The sequence below is a fragment of the Pelophylax lessonae genome, assembly GCF_965119305.1.
Source record: "Pelophylax lessonae genome assembly, chromosome: 1".
Classification (NCBI taxonomy): Eukaryota; Metazoa; Chordata; class Amphibia; order Anura; family Ranidae; genus Pelophylax; species Pelophylax lessonae.
The window spans coordinates 470,589,194-470,605,594 of record NC_138768.1 but is presented as its reverse complement, the minus strand read 5'-3'; the positions used below and the strand labels follow the sequence as shown (position 1 = coordinate 470,605,594).

At 43.0% G+C, this 16,401-nt stretch overlaps 1 protein-coding gene across 1 annotated transcript; it reads right to left on the bottom strand.

Moving 5' to 3' along the window:
- Window positions 1-5,052: 5,052 nt before the first annotated feature.
- Window positions 5,053-7,137, bottom strand: LOC309563229 (uncharacterized protein; the record flags this gene model as incomplete). The annotated part of the gene is made up of 2 exons (XM_082267613.1): window positions 6,310-7,137; window positions 5,053-5,373 (listed from the first exon to the last, which is right to left on the bottom strand). Exons 1-2 carry the CDS (start codon window positions 7,084-7,086, stop codon window positions 5,053-5,055), a joined length of 1,098 nt encoding a protein of 365 aa, XP_082123739.1. The 5' UTR covers window positions 7,087-7,137.
- Between the last annotated feature and the right edge of the window lie 9,264 nt (window positions 7,138-16,401).

Here is a 16,401-nt window from a genome sequence, read left to right as displayed (position 1 = left end):
TGCACTATTGCCATGTTCACCTTTGATGTTTGCTACTAGTCAGGAAGTGCTCTGTTTTGTAGAGGACAGGTTATGGCACACACCTGGAATTTATTGCAACGCATGTCTGTCTGCTGGTGTCTGTTGTACTCTGTAGCAATAGCAAGTGTAGGGGGTTCCCTCAACCAAACAAATACTAAAGGTAAAAGTGTATCTAGACAACTGAAGGCAAGCCGGCAGCCACGGTACAGGAAAGGACATCCTTGAAAGATTAAATCAATCATACGTTGAAGCGTTAAACCTTGATTAAATCTTTACTGGATCACAAATACACACAAACCTGACCTAACCTATATGCCTTGAGTTGTACCAGTGTGCCAATGCCAATCCTTTCTTCAGTTCTTATGATTCTGATGCAGACAATCGTGTTGTGTGTTTTTTTGTGATCCCATGAAGATTTGCTCGAGGTTTAAGCTTCAGTTGATGATTTACTCTGTCAAGGGTTTTCCTTCCTCTAATGGTGGCTTTGGCTTGGCTTCAGTTGGGTTTAATCGTGGTAGAGACAGAGACTATCTGCAGGACAGGTAAAGTTTTCTGTAAAGTAAGTGACATAAAAGTGACATAAGTGAATTGATAAGCTTAACCACTTCCATACCGAGTCATGTAAAATGACGTCGGCAAAGTGGTTGTCTAGATCCGGGCCGACGTCATATGACGTCGGCCCGTTCTAGCTGCTACTGCGCGCCCCCGGCGGCGCGCAGCGGCGCGATCAGGGATGAGGCTCATCCCTCGGACATAGCCCATCACTGATCAAGGTAAACAGCCAATAGAAATTGGCTGTTTACCACGTGATCGGCTGTGTCAATCACAGCCGATCACATGAGCGGCTCCAGCACGAGCCGCTCGTTCTCTCTGCAATGCGCGCCCCCGGGGGCGCGCAGAGCAGCGATCGGGGACGAGGCTCGTCCCTCGGACAGAGTCAATCCCCGATCTAGGTAAAGAGCCAATGAAATTGGCTCTTTACCACGTGACTGGCTGTGTCCAATCACAGCCGGTCACAAATGTCAACAGAGAACACGGTAACTAGCTGTCACCGTGTTCTCCTCCTCACACACTGATCCTGTGTGAGGAGGAGATTGTGGTAACAGCTAGTTACCAACTACAGTGCACCCCAAACACACTGATTGCCCCCCCCCCCAATAAAGAGCACCTGTCACTAGCCCATCAAAGTACCCGAGTACCTGTCATCAGGTACTCAGATGACAGGTACTCGGGTACTCTGATGGGCTGGTGACAGGTATTCGGGTACTCTGATGACAGGTACTCAGGTACTCTGATGACGGATACTCTGATGACAGGTACTCGGGTACTCTGATGACAGGTACTCGGGTACTCTGACGGGTACTCGGGTACTCTGATGACGGGTACTCTGATGACAGGTACTCGGGTACTCTGATGACAGGTACTCGAGTACTCCTGATGACGGGTACTCGGGTACTCTGATGACGGGTACTCGGGTACTCTGATGACGGGTACTCGGGTACTCTGATGACAGGTACTCGGGTACTCTGATGACGGGTACTCTGATGACAGGTACTCGGGTACTCTGATGACAGGTACTCGGGTACTTTGAGTACCTGTCAACGGAGTACCCGTCATCAGAGTACCTGAGTACCTGTCACCTACCCATCAGAGTACCCGAGTACCTTCCACCTGCTCATCAGAGTACCTGATGCCTGAAGTACCCAAGTACTTGCCGCCTGATCATCAGTACCCATCACTACTCATCAGTACTCATCAGTACCTATCACGTATCAGTACTGATCATCAGTACCCATCAGTACAGTATCACCTATTGCCTATCAGTCAGTGAGTACTACTCATCAGTACCTATCACCAGCCTGTCACCTGCCCATCAGTGTACCCGAGTACCTGTCACCTGCCTATCGGAGTACCCGAGTACCTGCCACCTGCTCATCAGTACCAGAGTACCTGTCACCTGCTCAACAAAGTACCCGAGTACCTGTCACCCTTCATACAGCCACCATGTCCAAGTCCAAAAAGGTTTATATACGTCGTCCGTTTAAACCTAAATACCGGTGTTATGGCAGCAGATAGCTGCCATAACCCTGGTATTTTTTTAAACGGTGGACAGTTGGCTTTCCGATAAGGGTGGTCCCAGCGGCGGATTCGCCGTGGGATCACCCTTCCGGGATGGCGGAAGAGGCGCCCCCCCCCCCCTCCCGACGCGTTCCGGTCCTTTTCCCCGCTTACCGGACCCGCCGGCAGCGGGGATAAAATGATCCGGTCCCGAATCCTCACAGACAGGATGTCGAGTGAGGGCAAGCTTGCCCTCACTTGACTCTATGGTCTTGGAGGACCGGAGCTACGGAAAATGTTGTTGCCTAGCAACCGGTTTAAAGGTCCTTTTTTTTTGTTTTCATTTTATATTATAATTTTTTTTTTTTTTTTCTATCTTTTAGTGTACTTGTGAGATCTGAGGACTTTTTGACCCCACATCTCACAAAAAAGAGGTCCTGTCGTGCCTATTTCTATTACGAGGAATATTTACATTTCTTTTAATAGAAATAAAAATGATCAATTTTTTTTTTTTTTTAAACGGTGTAAAAATAAAAAATAATAAATAAAATAAATAGTAAAAAAAAAAAAATTAAAGCGCCCTGTCCCCGTTAGCTCGCGCGCAGAAGCGAATGCATACAGAAACCCCGCCCACATATGTAAACGGTGTTCAAACCACACATGTGAGGTATCGCCGCGATCGTTAGAGCAAGGGGAATAATTTGAGCCCTAGACCTCCTCTGTAACTCAAAGATGGCAACCTGTAGAAATTTTTAAATTGTCGCCTATGGGGATTTTTAAGTACCAAAGTTTGTCACCATTCCGTGAGCGTGCGCAATTTTGAAACATGACATGTTGGGTATCTATTTACTCGGCGTAACATTATCTTTCACATTATGGAAAAAAATTGGGCTAACTTTACTTGTTTCTTATTTTTTAATTAAAAAAAGTGAATTTTTTCCCAAAAAATTGCGTTTGGAAGACCGCTACGCAAATACGGTGTGATAAAAAATATTGCAATAATCTCCATTTTATTCTCTAGGGTCTCTGCTAAAAAAAATATATAATATTTGGGGGTTCTAAGCAGTTTTCTAGCAAAACAACTGATTTTAGCTTGTAAACACCAAATGTCAAAAATAGGCCTAGGCAAGTGGCTAGGATGCATGATGATGCTCCTTGGATGTTCGGCCCCTCTATATGGCTAGGCTGTGAAAAAGTCTCACACATGTGGTATTGCCATACTCAGGAGGAGTGGCAGAATGTATTTTGGGGTGTCATTTTTGCTGTGTACATGCTATGTGTTAGGAATATCCTATAAATTGACAACTTTGTGTAAAAAAAAAAAAAGTTTTCATTTTTTTTCCCACATTTTCCAAAAACCTGTGGAAAAAAATGATATGTTCAAACGACCCATAATGCCTCATAGAATATACGTTGGAGTGTTTGCTTTCCAAAATGGGGTCATTTTGTGGACTTTTCCATTGTATTGGTGCTCTAGGGCCTTGAAAAGTGTGATAGGTAGTAAGAAAGTTTTATGTGTATTTATGCTCCTAGAACGCCTGAATGTGCTTCTTGGACGTGGAGTCTCTTTTTGTGGCCAGGCTGTGTAAAAGTCTCACACATGTGGTATCGCCATACTCGGAAGGAGTAGCAGAATGTATTTTTGGGTGTAATTTTTGCTGTGTACATGCTATGTGTTAGAAATAGCTTATAAATTGACAACTTTGTGGGGAAAAAAAGAAGAAAAAAATTTTTCTTCATTTTCCCAAGAATTGTGGGAAAAAATTACAACTTCAAAAAACTCACCATGCCTCTTACTAAATACCTTGGACTGTCTACTTTACAAAAAGGGGTCATTTGGGGGGTATTTGTACTGTCCTGACATTTCAGGGCCTCAAGAAAGGAGATAGGCAGTCAGTACATCTGGTGTGATCAATTTTCAGTAATTGGTACCATAGCTTCTAGACTCAATAACTTTCACACAGACTAAATAATATACACTAATTTGGGTTAATTTTACCAGAGACATGTAGCAGTATACATTTTGGCCCAAATGTATGAAGAAAAATTTATTTTTTGCAAAATTTCATAATTGAAACTAAAAAAAAAGTGTTTTTTTTTTTCAAAATTTTTGCTCTTTTTTTGCATATATCACAAAAAAAAAAAACCCCAGTTGTGATCAAATACCACCAAAAGAAAGCTCTATTTGTGTGAAAAAAATGATAAAAATTTTGTTTGGTTATAGTGTAGCATGACTGAGCAATTGTCATTCAAAGTGTGAGAGTGCTGAAAGCTGAAAATTGGTCTGGGCAGGAAGGGTGTCTAACTGCTCTGTATGGAAGCGGTTAAAGCTTCTATTTGTAACTCCCCTTGTAATGTCTCGGCTGTGTGTTGCCTGAGGTACACAGTTTCACATCAAGTAATAACCAAATCTCAATAAAGGAAGCGCTGGTTTCTTTGATGCAGCCTTTACTGAGGTATAATCCATACATGTGCCTTTACATATGCATAAGCAGATATGTGGTGGACATGAGAGTGGATATGATAATGAAAGTATGAATGTGGTAAAACTGTAAAACAAACATATGAAAGACAGGTATAAGTATGGCTATTCAACATCATACATTATACATAATTATGCAGAAGATAGGGACTAACTAACATGTGCTTACTACATACTAGAACACATTATCTATACAAAGATCTAACATCCCTCTATACAGGCTGAACTAGCAAATCCTTTACTTACAGGCTTTTGGTGTTCATCAGACTGCAATAGATTAGCTTGAGAGGTCCTATGTCTGTTCCCTTTGGAGTCTCACGCTCTAATGGATATACAAGTCTAGACTTGCCCATATCAGAAGGGAGAAGACCCGCCCCTAGGCTACAGGAAAATGGAGGGTCTTAAAGGGACAGACACTGCTGAGTGCAGAGCACATGAAATATAGTGCGAAGGCAGCACACTCCCCACCTGGCATACTTTTTGTTATGCCACTAACCATTGGACAGAAGTAAAACGACTTCAGAAATTGGCCTAGCATACACCTTGGGAGTGCCCTGTCTAACAACTCTAACTTCAACTTTTCTAACTTTAGCATCACTACTAGGATCAGTTCCCACAATGAGTCCGGTAGGCCACTCGTTCCTGTGGGCCTGAGTGTCTTTTAGTAAGACAACGTCTCCAATTTGTAAGTTGGGCTTGTCATCTTGCCATTTCTTGCGTGACTGCAGTGTCACCAGGTATTCTTGTCTCCACCTCTTCCAGAAAATGTCCGCAAGACTTTGAACTTGTCTCCATTGTTTGGTGTACAAGTCCTTGAGGTCAAAGTCTCCTGTGGGAGCTGTCACTGGTTGCATCTTCTGGGTCAGCAACATTGCAGGTGTCAAGACTGCCGGCATCTCCGGATCTGTGGACACTGGAACCAAAGGTCTGGCATTTATAATGGCCATGACTTCAGCCATTAGTGTAGTCAAAGCTTCATGTGTGAGGCGAGTGGATCCAACCTTCAGGAGCATAGCATCCAGAATGCGACGTGCTACTCCTATCATCCTCTCCCAAGCTCCTCCCATATGCGATGCGTGAGGAGGATTAAAAGTCCAAGTGCATCCTTGGTCTTGAAGATAGGAACCTGTTTTAGAGTCTTTAGAGATGATCTTCAATTCCTTGCAGGCCCCAATAAAGTTTGTACCACGGTCTGAACGAATCAATTTTGCTGGTCCTCGGATAGAGAAAAATCTTCTCAAGGCGTTGATGAAACTTGAAGTGGATAAAGATTCAATCACTTCGATGTGAACTGCTCTGGTACTCAGGCAAGAGAACAAAACAGCCCAACGCTTACTTTCAGCACTGCCTCCTCTGGTCTTGCGAGAAGAGATGTTCCAAGGGCCAAAAACGTCTAGACCTACATGAGTGAACGGAGGATCTGAAGCAAGTCTGTCTGCAGGTAAGTTTGACATCTTCTGAACCTTAAGTTTCCCTCTAATCTTCTTGCAGATCACGCATTTGCTGATCACACTGGAGACTAGTCTCTTACCTCCTATGATCCACAATCCTGCTAACCGTGCTGCTCCTTCAGTGAAGTGTCGTCCTTGATGTGCGACTTGCTCGTGATAGTGTCTCACTAGAAGAAGAGTGATGTGATGATTCTTGGGTATGATGAAGGGATGTCTCTCTTGGATAGTCATATCCGCTGCCGACAGGCGACCTCCAATTCTTAACACTCCGTCTTCGTCGAGGATAGGGTTCAACTTCTTGAGGGAGCTGTGTCGAGAAATCTCTTCCTTTTTCAGAAGGCTTTGGATTTCTTCTTTAAAGACTTCCTGCTGGATGCATCTGATTATCGTGACCTTGGCTTGTTCAAGGTGGTCTTTGCTACGCTGATCAGTATTGGTAGCTCTGCAGGAGTATCTGGCTAGACAGATAAGTTTTCCGATGGCACGGATCAGCGACTTCCAGCTGGAAAACCTTTCAAATCTATGGGCGCCCAGACTGTCTCTTGTAACTAAAGTCTTGCAAACTGCAACTTGAGGTCTTACCTCTTTGTCTTGATCTGGTTCTATGAGCTGAAAAGTCTCTACCTGAGTAGTCTCCTTGGTTTCTGGCTTACCAAGAAAGGAAGGACCTACGAACCAGTTAGTTTGCTTGAGTACAGCGGCTGACATCAGTCTTGTCCCGTGATCAGCTGGGTTCTTGTCCGTGCTGATGTGATGCCACTGTTCTGGACTTGTAGACTTTCTGATACGTGTCACTCTGTTGGCCACGTATGTATAAAATCTTCTTGAAGCGTTGTAAATATATCCTAACACAATCTTGCTGTCTGTATAAAAGTTCACTGCATGGATCTCAATGTCCAGTTCTGTCATAATCATGTCTGCCATCTCGACAGCTAAGACAGCAGCACAAAGTTCTAGACGTGGGACAGTATGAGCGGGTCTCGGAGCCAGTTTAGATTTTCCCATGATGAACCCGACATGGCTTTGTCCCTCAGTGTCTATTACCCTAAGGTAGGTTACAGCTGCGATAGCCATATTGGAAGCGTCAGAGAATACGCATATTTCTCTTCTCTTTGTAGCAGATAAGGAAACAGGTGCATACGGTCTTGGGATGCTGAGTTGTTCAAGCTCTAACAATGAGTCTTTCCACAACTTCCACTGCATTTCCTTCTCTTCAGGTAGAGGTACGTCCCAGTCACTTTGTTCTTGCTCAATAGTGAACTGTCTTAAAAGAGCTTTGCCTTGCATAATGACAGGTGCTACGAATCCCAGGGGGTCATAAAGACTGTTGACTGTAGATAGGACACCTCTTTTTGTAAATGGCTTCTCTTCTCTGGCGACCTTGAAGGTGAAACTGTCAGTCTTCAGGTCCCAACTAAGCCCAAGACTTCTTTGCAAGGGTGGTGATTCTGTTCCTAGATCCAGGTCTTTGAGGTCTTTAGCACGGTCTTCCGTTGGAAATGCTTCCATAACTCTGCTGCTGTTGGAGGCTATCTTATTCAATCTTATGTTGGATTCTGCCAACATTTCTCTTGTACTTTTCAAGACCTTAATAGCTTCTTCGTTGCTGGAGAAAGAAGCAAGTCCATCATCTACGTAAAAGTTCTTCATGACGAACTGTTTGGCTTCTTGACCATGTCCTTCATCTTGCTGTGCTGCTCGTCTCAAGTTGTAGATAGCTACAGCTGGAGAAGGGCTGTTTCCAAACACATGTACCTTCATCCTGTACTCTGCGATGTCTTTGTTAAAGTCATTGTCTGCATACCACAGGAACCTTAAGTAGTCTCTGTGATCTTCTCGAACAAGGAAACAGTAGAACATCTGTTGTACGTCTGCTGTTATTGCTATGAGTTCTTTTCTGAACCTGATGAGTACTCCCAGGAGTGTATTGTTCAGGTCAGGTCCGCTGAGAAGGACATCATTTAGTGAGATGCCTTCGTGCTTTGCACTAGAGTCAAATACTACACGTATCTGACCTGGTTTCTGAGGATGGTACACCCCAAATATTGGTAAGTACCAGTGTTCTTGGTTTTCCTGTAGTGGTGATGCCCTTTCTGCTTGCTCGTTGTCAAAGATCTTTTGCATGAAGGCTTGGAAGTGTTTCTTCATACTTGGCTTTCTTTGTAGAGTGCGTTGCAACGATGTGAAGCGTTTTTCAGCTTGTACCCTGTTGTCAGGAAGGCGATGGCGTGGTGACCGGAATGGTAGAGGGGCTACCCAGCTGCCTGACTTGTCTCTGAAGACTTCTCTGTCCATGATCTCAAGGAAGAGTGTATCTTCCACCGAGGGTGCTGGCTTGTCGTCGGCTCGTGTTCTTTCAAACACTTTGCAGCCCAGTTCATCTGTATCTCCAGTTGAGGCTAAGTCTTCCATGCACCTCTGGATACTCCGCTGATGTGTTGGGTTACCTAATCTTTCTTTAATGTGTAGACTGTTGGTACATGGGTAAAAAGAAGATGTACGACCATTCTGTAACAGATGTGTTCTGTAAACATTTACCTTTGCTGGTCTGTGCAGTCCGTCTAGACATACCTCTCCAACGATGACCCATCCGAGATCAAGGCGCTGTGCAAATGGTGCTTTGTGTGGCCCATTGTACTGTTCTCTGACTTTGTGCACTCTGAGGATATCTCTCCCAAGTAGAAGGGTGATTGCAGCATCTGGATCTAGTGCTGGTATCTGGTCGGCTATTCTCACTAGATGAGGGTGATGACGAGCAACTTCAGGTGTGGGGATCTCTGACTTGTCGTCTGGTATCTCATCACATTCTATGAGGGTAGGAAGAGTCTCCTTTGTCTTTCCATCTAATGACTCGATGATGTAGTTGTTTGCTCTTCTCCCTGTCGTCTCTACAACTCCAGAACAAGTCTTCAAGGTGTATGGAGTTGGACTTCCTCTGTCACTGAAGAGGTCAAAGAACTCTGTTTTTGCTAGAGATCTGTTACTCTGTTCATCCAAGACTGTGTACATCTTGATTGCCTTTTCTCTGAAACCTGCAGGATACACCTTGACTAAGCATATCTTGGAGCATGATCTAGGACGGCCCTGTTCTGTACAGATCTCTGTGCACTTGGAGGATACCGCTGGCGTTGTACTCTCGCCTTGCTCCCCACCATGATCTTCTTGAGTTGCTGGAACTTCTTGCTTCCATGGTGGTGGTCCTGGGTGCAGTGTTGACAGGTGTCTGTCACTGTTGCACTCTGTGCATTGTATGGTTTTTGTACAGTCTTTTGCAAGATGTTGAATTGAAGCACAACATCTGAAACAAATGCGATTGTCTTTAAGGTAAGCTTTGCGCTCTTCTAATGTCTTACTTCTGAAACTGCGACATTTTCTTAGTGGGTGAGGCTTGTTGTGGATCGGACATATTTTGTCTGGCTCCTCCACTTTCTTACTTGCGTAGTCTTCCTGATTGGCTGCAGATTCAGTAGGGACTTCTGTCTTCCGTACATAAACTGTTGCTCTGCGTTCTTTGTAAAGCGCTGGAGGTTTTTGTTCTACCTTTGGGAAGGTTGCCGTTCTCTTGTTCAGGAAAGCAAAGCTTGGATCATTGCGTGTTTCTGCTTGGTCTACGATGAATTCAGCAAGGAAAGCGAACGGTGGAAACGCAACTAGACGATCTTTCTTGTATCTTGATGCTTGAGTGACCCACCTTTCTTGCAAGTTGTAAGGAAGTTTCTCGATTATGGGATCAATTCCACGTGCTGTATCCAAGTATGAGAGACCTGGCAGATATCCACTAGACTTAGCGGCTTCTATTTCTAAGAGTAGGTCCCCCAAACCTCTCAGCTTCTGATTGTCCTTGTTTGTTATTCTTGGATAGTTTTCTATCCTCTTCAGAAGCGCATCCTCGATCACTTCAGGTGATCCATAGCATTGTTCTAGTCTCTGCCACACCATAGCAAGTCCTGCTGCTGCATCATGAACATGTACTGACCTGATTCTTTGGGCTTGCTCAGTGGATTCTGGTCCTAGCCATTTGACGAGCTGGTCAAGCATTTCTCGGTCTGTCAGATCTAAGTCTTGGGTACCGCTCAGAAAAGAGGACTTCCAGGCCCAGTAGTTTTCTGGACGGTCATCGAATTTCATGAGACCAGCGCTCACGATCTCACGGCGCATCAGGAATCTTGCGACTTCTGTAGCTCTTGCTGCGTCTGATGAATACTTCCTGGGTGTAAACTCAGGGTATGGCTGCGGCTGGTAAGGCTTATTAGATGCTTGACTAAGTCCATTTTGGTTAGGTTGCTGTTCTCGTCTGTTGTAAATCTTTCTGCTATAATCCAGGCTTGTATTCGCTTGAGGAGGGATTATATCAGCATCTGCTTGCACTCTTGGAGGGTTGACAGATTGGTCTCTGAGCATGCGACCACTTGACTCCTCATGCTGAGGTTCTGATTCAGTCTTGCGGTGTGGCGTAGTATCAAAGTTGCTTATTGCTGGTGGAGTCAATGATGACCTAGGTATGTCATTGGACGGCTGGTCAGTGTACATGGTTGCTTGTGACTGTACGTACTCACGGGTGCGTTGGATTGCGCTGTGGGTTGACGTCTGGGTTTCTATGCCAGCGAACTGAGATTCGGCAGCCCTTGCAAGAACTTCTGCCTCTGCTAAGGCTGCTGCAGCGTTTTTCTGCTGTTTGAGTAAGTGTAAAGATGCTTGCACTTCTGCTTTTTTCCTAAGTGCCTCAGATTCACTTTTTGCTTGCTCTCTCATCAATTCTGCTTCCTGTTCTGCATAGGAAGCCATTGCACAGGCTGCTTCTGCTTTTGCTCTTGCCTTGGTTGCTATGACGCTAACTGATGACAGACTGGTGATGCTTGAATGTCTAGAACTAGTTATGCTTGAATGTCTAGAACTAGTGCGTTTAGATCTTGCTGCACCGGCGTTAGCTGGAATCAGATCTGCTTGACTGGATGTTCCGGACAGTGTTGTGCATCTAGACCTAGTTCTTGGCAAGCTGCATGTGTCTTCCTCTTTACAGGAGCATTGAGGGTTAACTGATAGAGTGTTGTTCTCTGTGTCCTGCTTCTCCATTTTGCTAGCAGTGGATGATAATGATGACTGAAAAACACAGCCTTGTGGAATTAGTTTCACTTTCGTTTTGTTCCCACACAGCCTGGATTTATGAGTCCTTTTACTGCTGTGGACGATTCAAAGCTGCTTAACTGCTTCTGATAACGTTTTAAAGCCTTTTTACTGTAATGTCTCGGCTGTGTGTTGCCTGAGGTACACAGCTTCACATCAAGTAATAACCAAATCTCAATAAAGGAAGCGCTGGTTTCTTTGATGCAGCCTTTACTGAGGTATAATCCATACATGTGCCTTTACATATGAATAAGCAGATATGTGGTGGACATGAGAGTGGATATGATAATGAAAGTATGAATGTGGTAAAACTGTAAAACAAACATATGAAAGACAGGTATAAGTATGGCTATTCAACATCATACATTATACATAATTATGCAGAAGATAGGGACTAACTAACATGTGCTTACTACATACTAGAACACATTATCTATACAAAGATCTAACATCCCTCTATACAGGCTGAACTAGCAAATCCTTTACTTACAGGCTTTTGGTGTTCATCAGACTGCAATAGATTAGCTTGAGAGGTCCTATGTCTGTTCCCTTTGGAGTCTCACGCTGTAATGGATATACAAGTCTAGACTTGCCCATATCAGAAGGGAGAAGACCCGCCCCTAGGCTACAGGAAAATGGAGGGTCTTAAAGGGACAGACACTGCTGAGTGCAGAGCACATGAAATATAGTGCGAAGGCAGCACACCCCTCTAGCACCCATCAACTCACTTGAGTTGACTGGCAGTTGCAGAGGGAAACAAACATCACGGTGAACATGGAAGTTATGCAGCAGTGCACTATTGCCAGGTTCACCCTTGATGTTTGCTACTAGTCAGGAAGTGCTCTGTTTTGTAGAGGACAGGTTATGGCACACCTGGAATTTATTGCAACGCATATATTCACATAAAAGTATTTATATATAATGTTTTGTGGGAATTTATGATGACCATTTTCACAAGAATATTAGCTTGGCTGGCTGGCTGGCTTCTTCTATCTTGGCTTTAAAGTACAACTATAGGCAAAACTTTATCCAAAATTTAAAAAGTTTGGATTTTAGTTGTACTTTAAATGGTGGTAGACCTGGCTTATATTAATATTTTCTTTTATGAAGCAGTAAACTGCACTACTACAGTTTTTTACTAATTTTACTGTTACTTCTAGTAAAATACTAGTGTTGTTGTCTGTCTCTGCTATGCTCTTTGCATTTTCAGACCTTCCTATATGTTTGCAGTGCAAGTGCACTAAAGTATGCAGGGCTTGCGGGCCATGACAGGGTCCAGGAAAGTGTCCTTTTAAGCAAATGAAAATAAAAAGGATTCTTTTATTTGTGACTGCTTGTTTGTTTTTATAAAGTTTTGAAAACTATTTGGGCAGTAATCGTGATGCATCGCGGAATCGAATCGTATCGAATCGCGACCCTAATAATCATAATCGCATCGAATCGTGAGGTAAGTGAAGATGCGCAGCCCTATTGTGTATAGGCAATGTTTACTGTTGTATTTACGAATTCGCTAACATTTTAAAATGCGTGCTCACATTTCCAAAATCAACCGGAAACGACTCTATTATTGGGTGCACACGTTTCCGGAATGTGTACACTTCCTCTCGCAATTCTGAGCAACATGGCGCCATCACTCTATACTCCCGCTGTTGTGGTGTTCATCTGCAAGGTAACGTGTGTGTGTGTGTGTGTGTGAAAATGTACACATTTGAATGTGCGAGATCTCTCAGTTAGCGGGGGTCTGTCGCCTATCTAGCTGGTGTCCAAGTTGAGTGTTCTTTAGTGTAGTTTCCCACGCGTGCACTTCCTGCCTAGTATATGTCAGTTCCCCTATTCTATAAACTTCCTGTATGTGAACCTGTTCCTATATCTATAGTTACATAATATTTCTCGTTATGTTGTGTGTATGTGTATATGTGTGTGTGTGTGTGTGTGTGTGTGTGTGTGTGTGTGTGTGTGTGTGTGTGTGTGTGTGTGTGTGTATGTATGTATATGTGTGTATATTAACGAAAAAATTATTGAAGATCTTATATATAATTAAAAATTAGTGTAAAAAAAAATTTCGGATTTCAGGATCCCAAAAAGAAATATAATGTAAATTTTATATTTATTTAATAGTAATTAAATATGTGTATATGTGTGTGTCTGTGTGTGTATATATATATATATATATATATATATATATATATATATATATATATATATATATATATATATATATATATATAAATTTTATTTGAATTAAAAATGTGTTCCACATCAGTGATCCCAGAATCCACTGATGATAGGAAAGAAGGTTGGGACTATATCGGACTAATTTGTCAGAAGTTTGTAGGTAAGCAAGAAAGAAGCAAATGAAAAATTAACAATATTTATTCAGAGAAGTATAAAAGTCGACATATAGAAAATAGGAAAGGTATTACAATACAACATATTTGGTGGTAGTAGTCAGACGGGTGATAGCTTTTGTTCAATGCATTTCGCGGGATTGCTCCAGCTTCATCAGGAACTCTAGTGTTAAATATTCACCCCTTAAACAGAGCCAGGACTACATTGAAACCTTAAAGATATATTAGTGAAAAAAGAGAATATATCAGTACATATCCTAATAATGGGGAAAGAATCCATAATTCTAGCACTTGTATTGGTATATATAGGATCATGAAAGAACATACAGCTTACCACACTTAAGAATGTTGTGCCTAATAGATAGTAAAATTGGACCACAGATTGGATCTCCCAACAAACTGCCTCATGGCTCCAAACCAAACAGTCCCTGGTGGGGCCCATAGGGGTCCTCCAAGGAGGTGGTTGTAAGGTATAGATTGGGCCAGTCTTCTGTAGGTGCCACCCCGTCGGACAATAGGTGGAGCCAAGGGTCTGTAAACAAAAATAGTATGCATTGTGTGACATAGCAAATGTCATACAAACATGTATAGCATAGATAAACATCATATGCTGCACAGGGACTACATAGAGCCCAGTAAGTTAGAAAAGACATGCACTGCCGAACTCTGGAATCTAGAATAAAATCTGGGGACCGAAAGGAAGCTGAACCATAAATTTCAATCCAGAGATAATAAATAAATAAATAAATAAATATATATATATATATATATATATATATATATATATATATATATATATATATATTGTAAGGGATTAGCTCGGTGGTAGGCGTAGATGACTCCTTGGGGAGTGCGTTTTCACAGAGAAATAGCCCAAAAGTGCTTGCAAACAACAGGTTTATGGTTTATTCTTCCAATTTCTTCAAACAAGTGCATGCAGCAAAACAACAAAATAAAATAAAACACAAAATAAATCCTTGCCTCTGTGGGCGGCTACCTTCTCACGCTGGAACCTACCTAAGAAGTCTTCCCAACATACTGTTGGGCCGACACTGCTGATCCTACAGCAGACACACAAATGTCCATTTGTTTGCTTTTCACACAGCACAAACTTTGTCCATTGAACATGTCCATTTGTTTTCTTTCACACAGAAACACTTCGTCTTCTCACCTTTGAGACGTCTTCACTCGTTTTTTTTTTACCCTCCTGAGCGCACACCACTTCAGGAGGTCTTCCCCATGCTCACTCAGCTTTCAGGGGGCACACAGGACTGTCCTCTACCCACATGGCGTCAGGATGCAGCCGTTTGTCTGCCTTCCTCTCCCAGCCCACACGGCGACAGGAGGCAGCACTCAATAGATTTTCTCTGGACAAATTATAGAGGCCTTGATCTCCTCATTCTGAACAGCTGAAGGCCTTTCAACTTCTTTACACCTTCCTGCTGCCTTTGGCAGCCGACACCCTATAATAATTAGTGAACTTTTCAAAGCAGGTGGGAATATGTCTCCTCTCAGTGACTACATTCCCAGATTTACCTGACTTCCTGTCACATACCCCCCCCTCTTGTTTCAACCCTAGGGTTGGGACCCATATTTCCAGGCACGCATGTGTCAGGCACTGCTGACTCACTGATAAGCCTCCTATTATCCTCAAGCTTCCGGATGAAACTGTTTTGTCATCTTCATTGACGGATTTCTCATAAATGCCACACAGTTTGTCTCTCATCTCATATACACATTCTTCAACTGCATTTTTGGCATCATTTTGCTCCTTCTCGTTTCTGTCATCTTCATTGACAGCTTTCTCATAAATGTCAGACAGCTTGTCCCTCATAACCGTCTGTCCAATCCACCATGGAGGACCGTGATCCATAGGCAACTCAATTGGGCTAGTCTTAATGTCTTCAACATTCTTAAGACGCCTCTCTCTGCAATCCATAAATGTTTTCCACAAAACTTTGAGAACCTTTGCTTCACTAAGCTTTGTTCCAAGTAGGGACTCTTGACATCCCTCTGTGACTTGAGTTGCCTCTCCATACAGCTGTACACAATCATTGACTTTTTGTTGTAAAAGGGAATGATCTTCCTTCTTGAGCTTTGCTTGCTCTAAGATGCTGTGCAGAGGATTTTCCAATTGAGACAACAGGCTGTCACACATTTCTTCAAAGTGACCCCTGTTCCTTTTCCCGGAGACATCAATATCATTCACCAAACATTTCATATTCATAGGCAGATCTGAAGCATTTGCACTCATCAACTTTTTAAACTTTTCGCCCTCCTGAGCGAGTCGCAGTAAAGGCCTACTATTTGATTTGATATTGAGTTTATATTTCTTGCCAAACTCTTCACAGAAGAAGCCAACCAGAACATCATCAACTTTCCTTCCACCAACATAGGGGTCAAAGGCAACAACACAGTTGAACCCAGCGATCTGGGTGGTATCCATTATAGACCTCCTCTCTGCATCAGTGAAGAAGCATGGAACTGCAACACATTCTTTTACAGGTTTCTTCAATGCACTTTCTGCTGAACTATTTGACCGCTCAAGGTCACCTAGTTCTTTTTCTCTATCTGAATTCCACATGGAATGCATCTCAAGATCACGATCAAACTTCTGCCACCCGTCTTTCACCAGTTGCATTTTGGAAACACTCCCTGAAAGGCACTTATTCATTTGCTTCACGTTTTCACCAACAGCCTTAGTTTTCCCCACTAGGTTTTCAGCCTGAACTGAGAAATCATCACATTTCTTACTCAGCTCCTTTGTTTGCTGAAGTTCTAATGATACATTTTCCAATGCTTGAAGTTTTTGAAGGAACGGTTTATTCCAAAGGGGTGATTCAAGCCACATGTCATCACATTTCTGAGGCTCACTCAGGACAGACCCCAAAACACTGATCCTTTTAAAAACTGCATC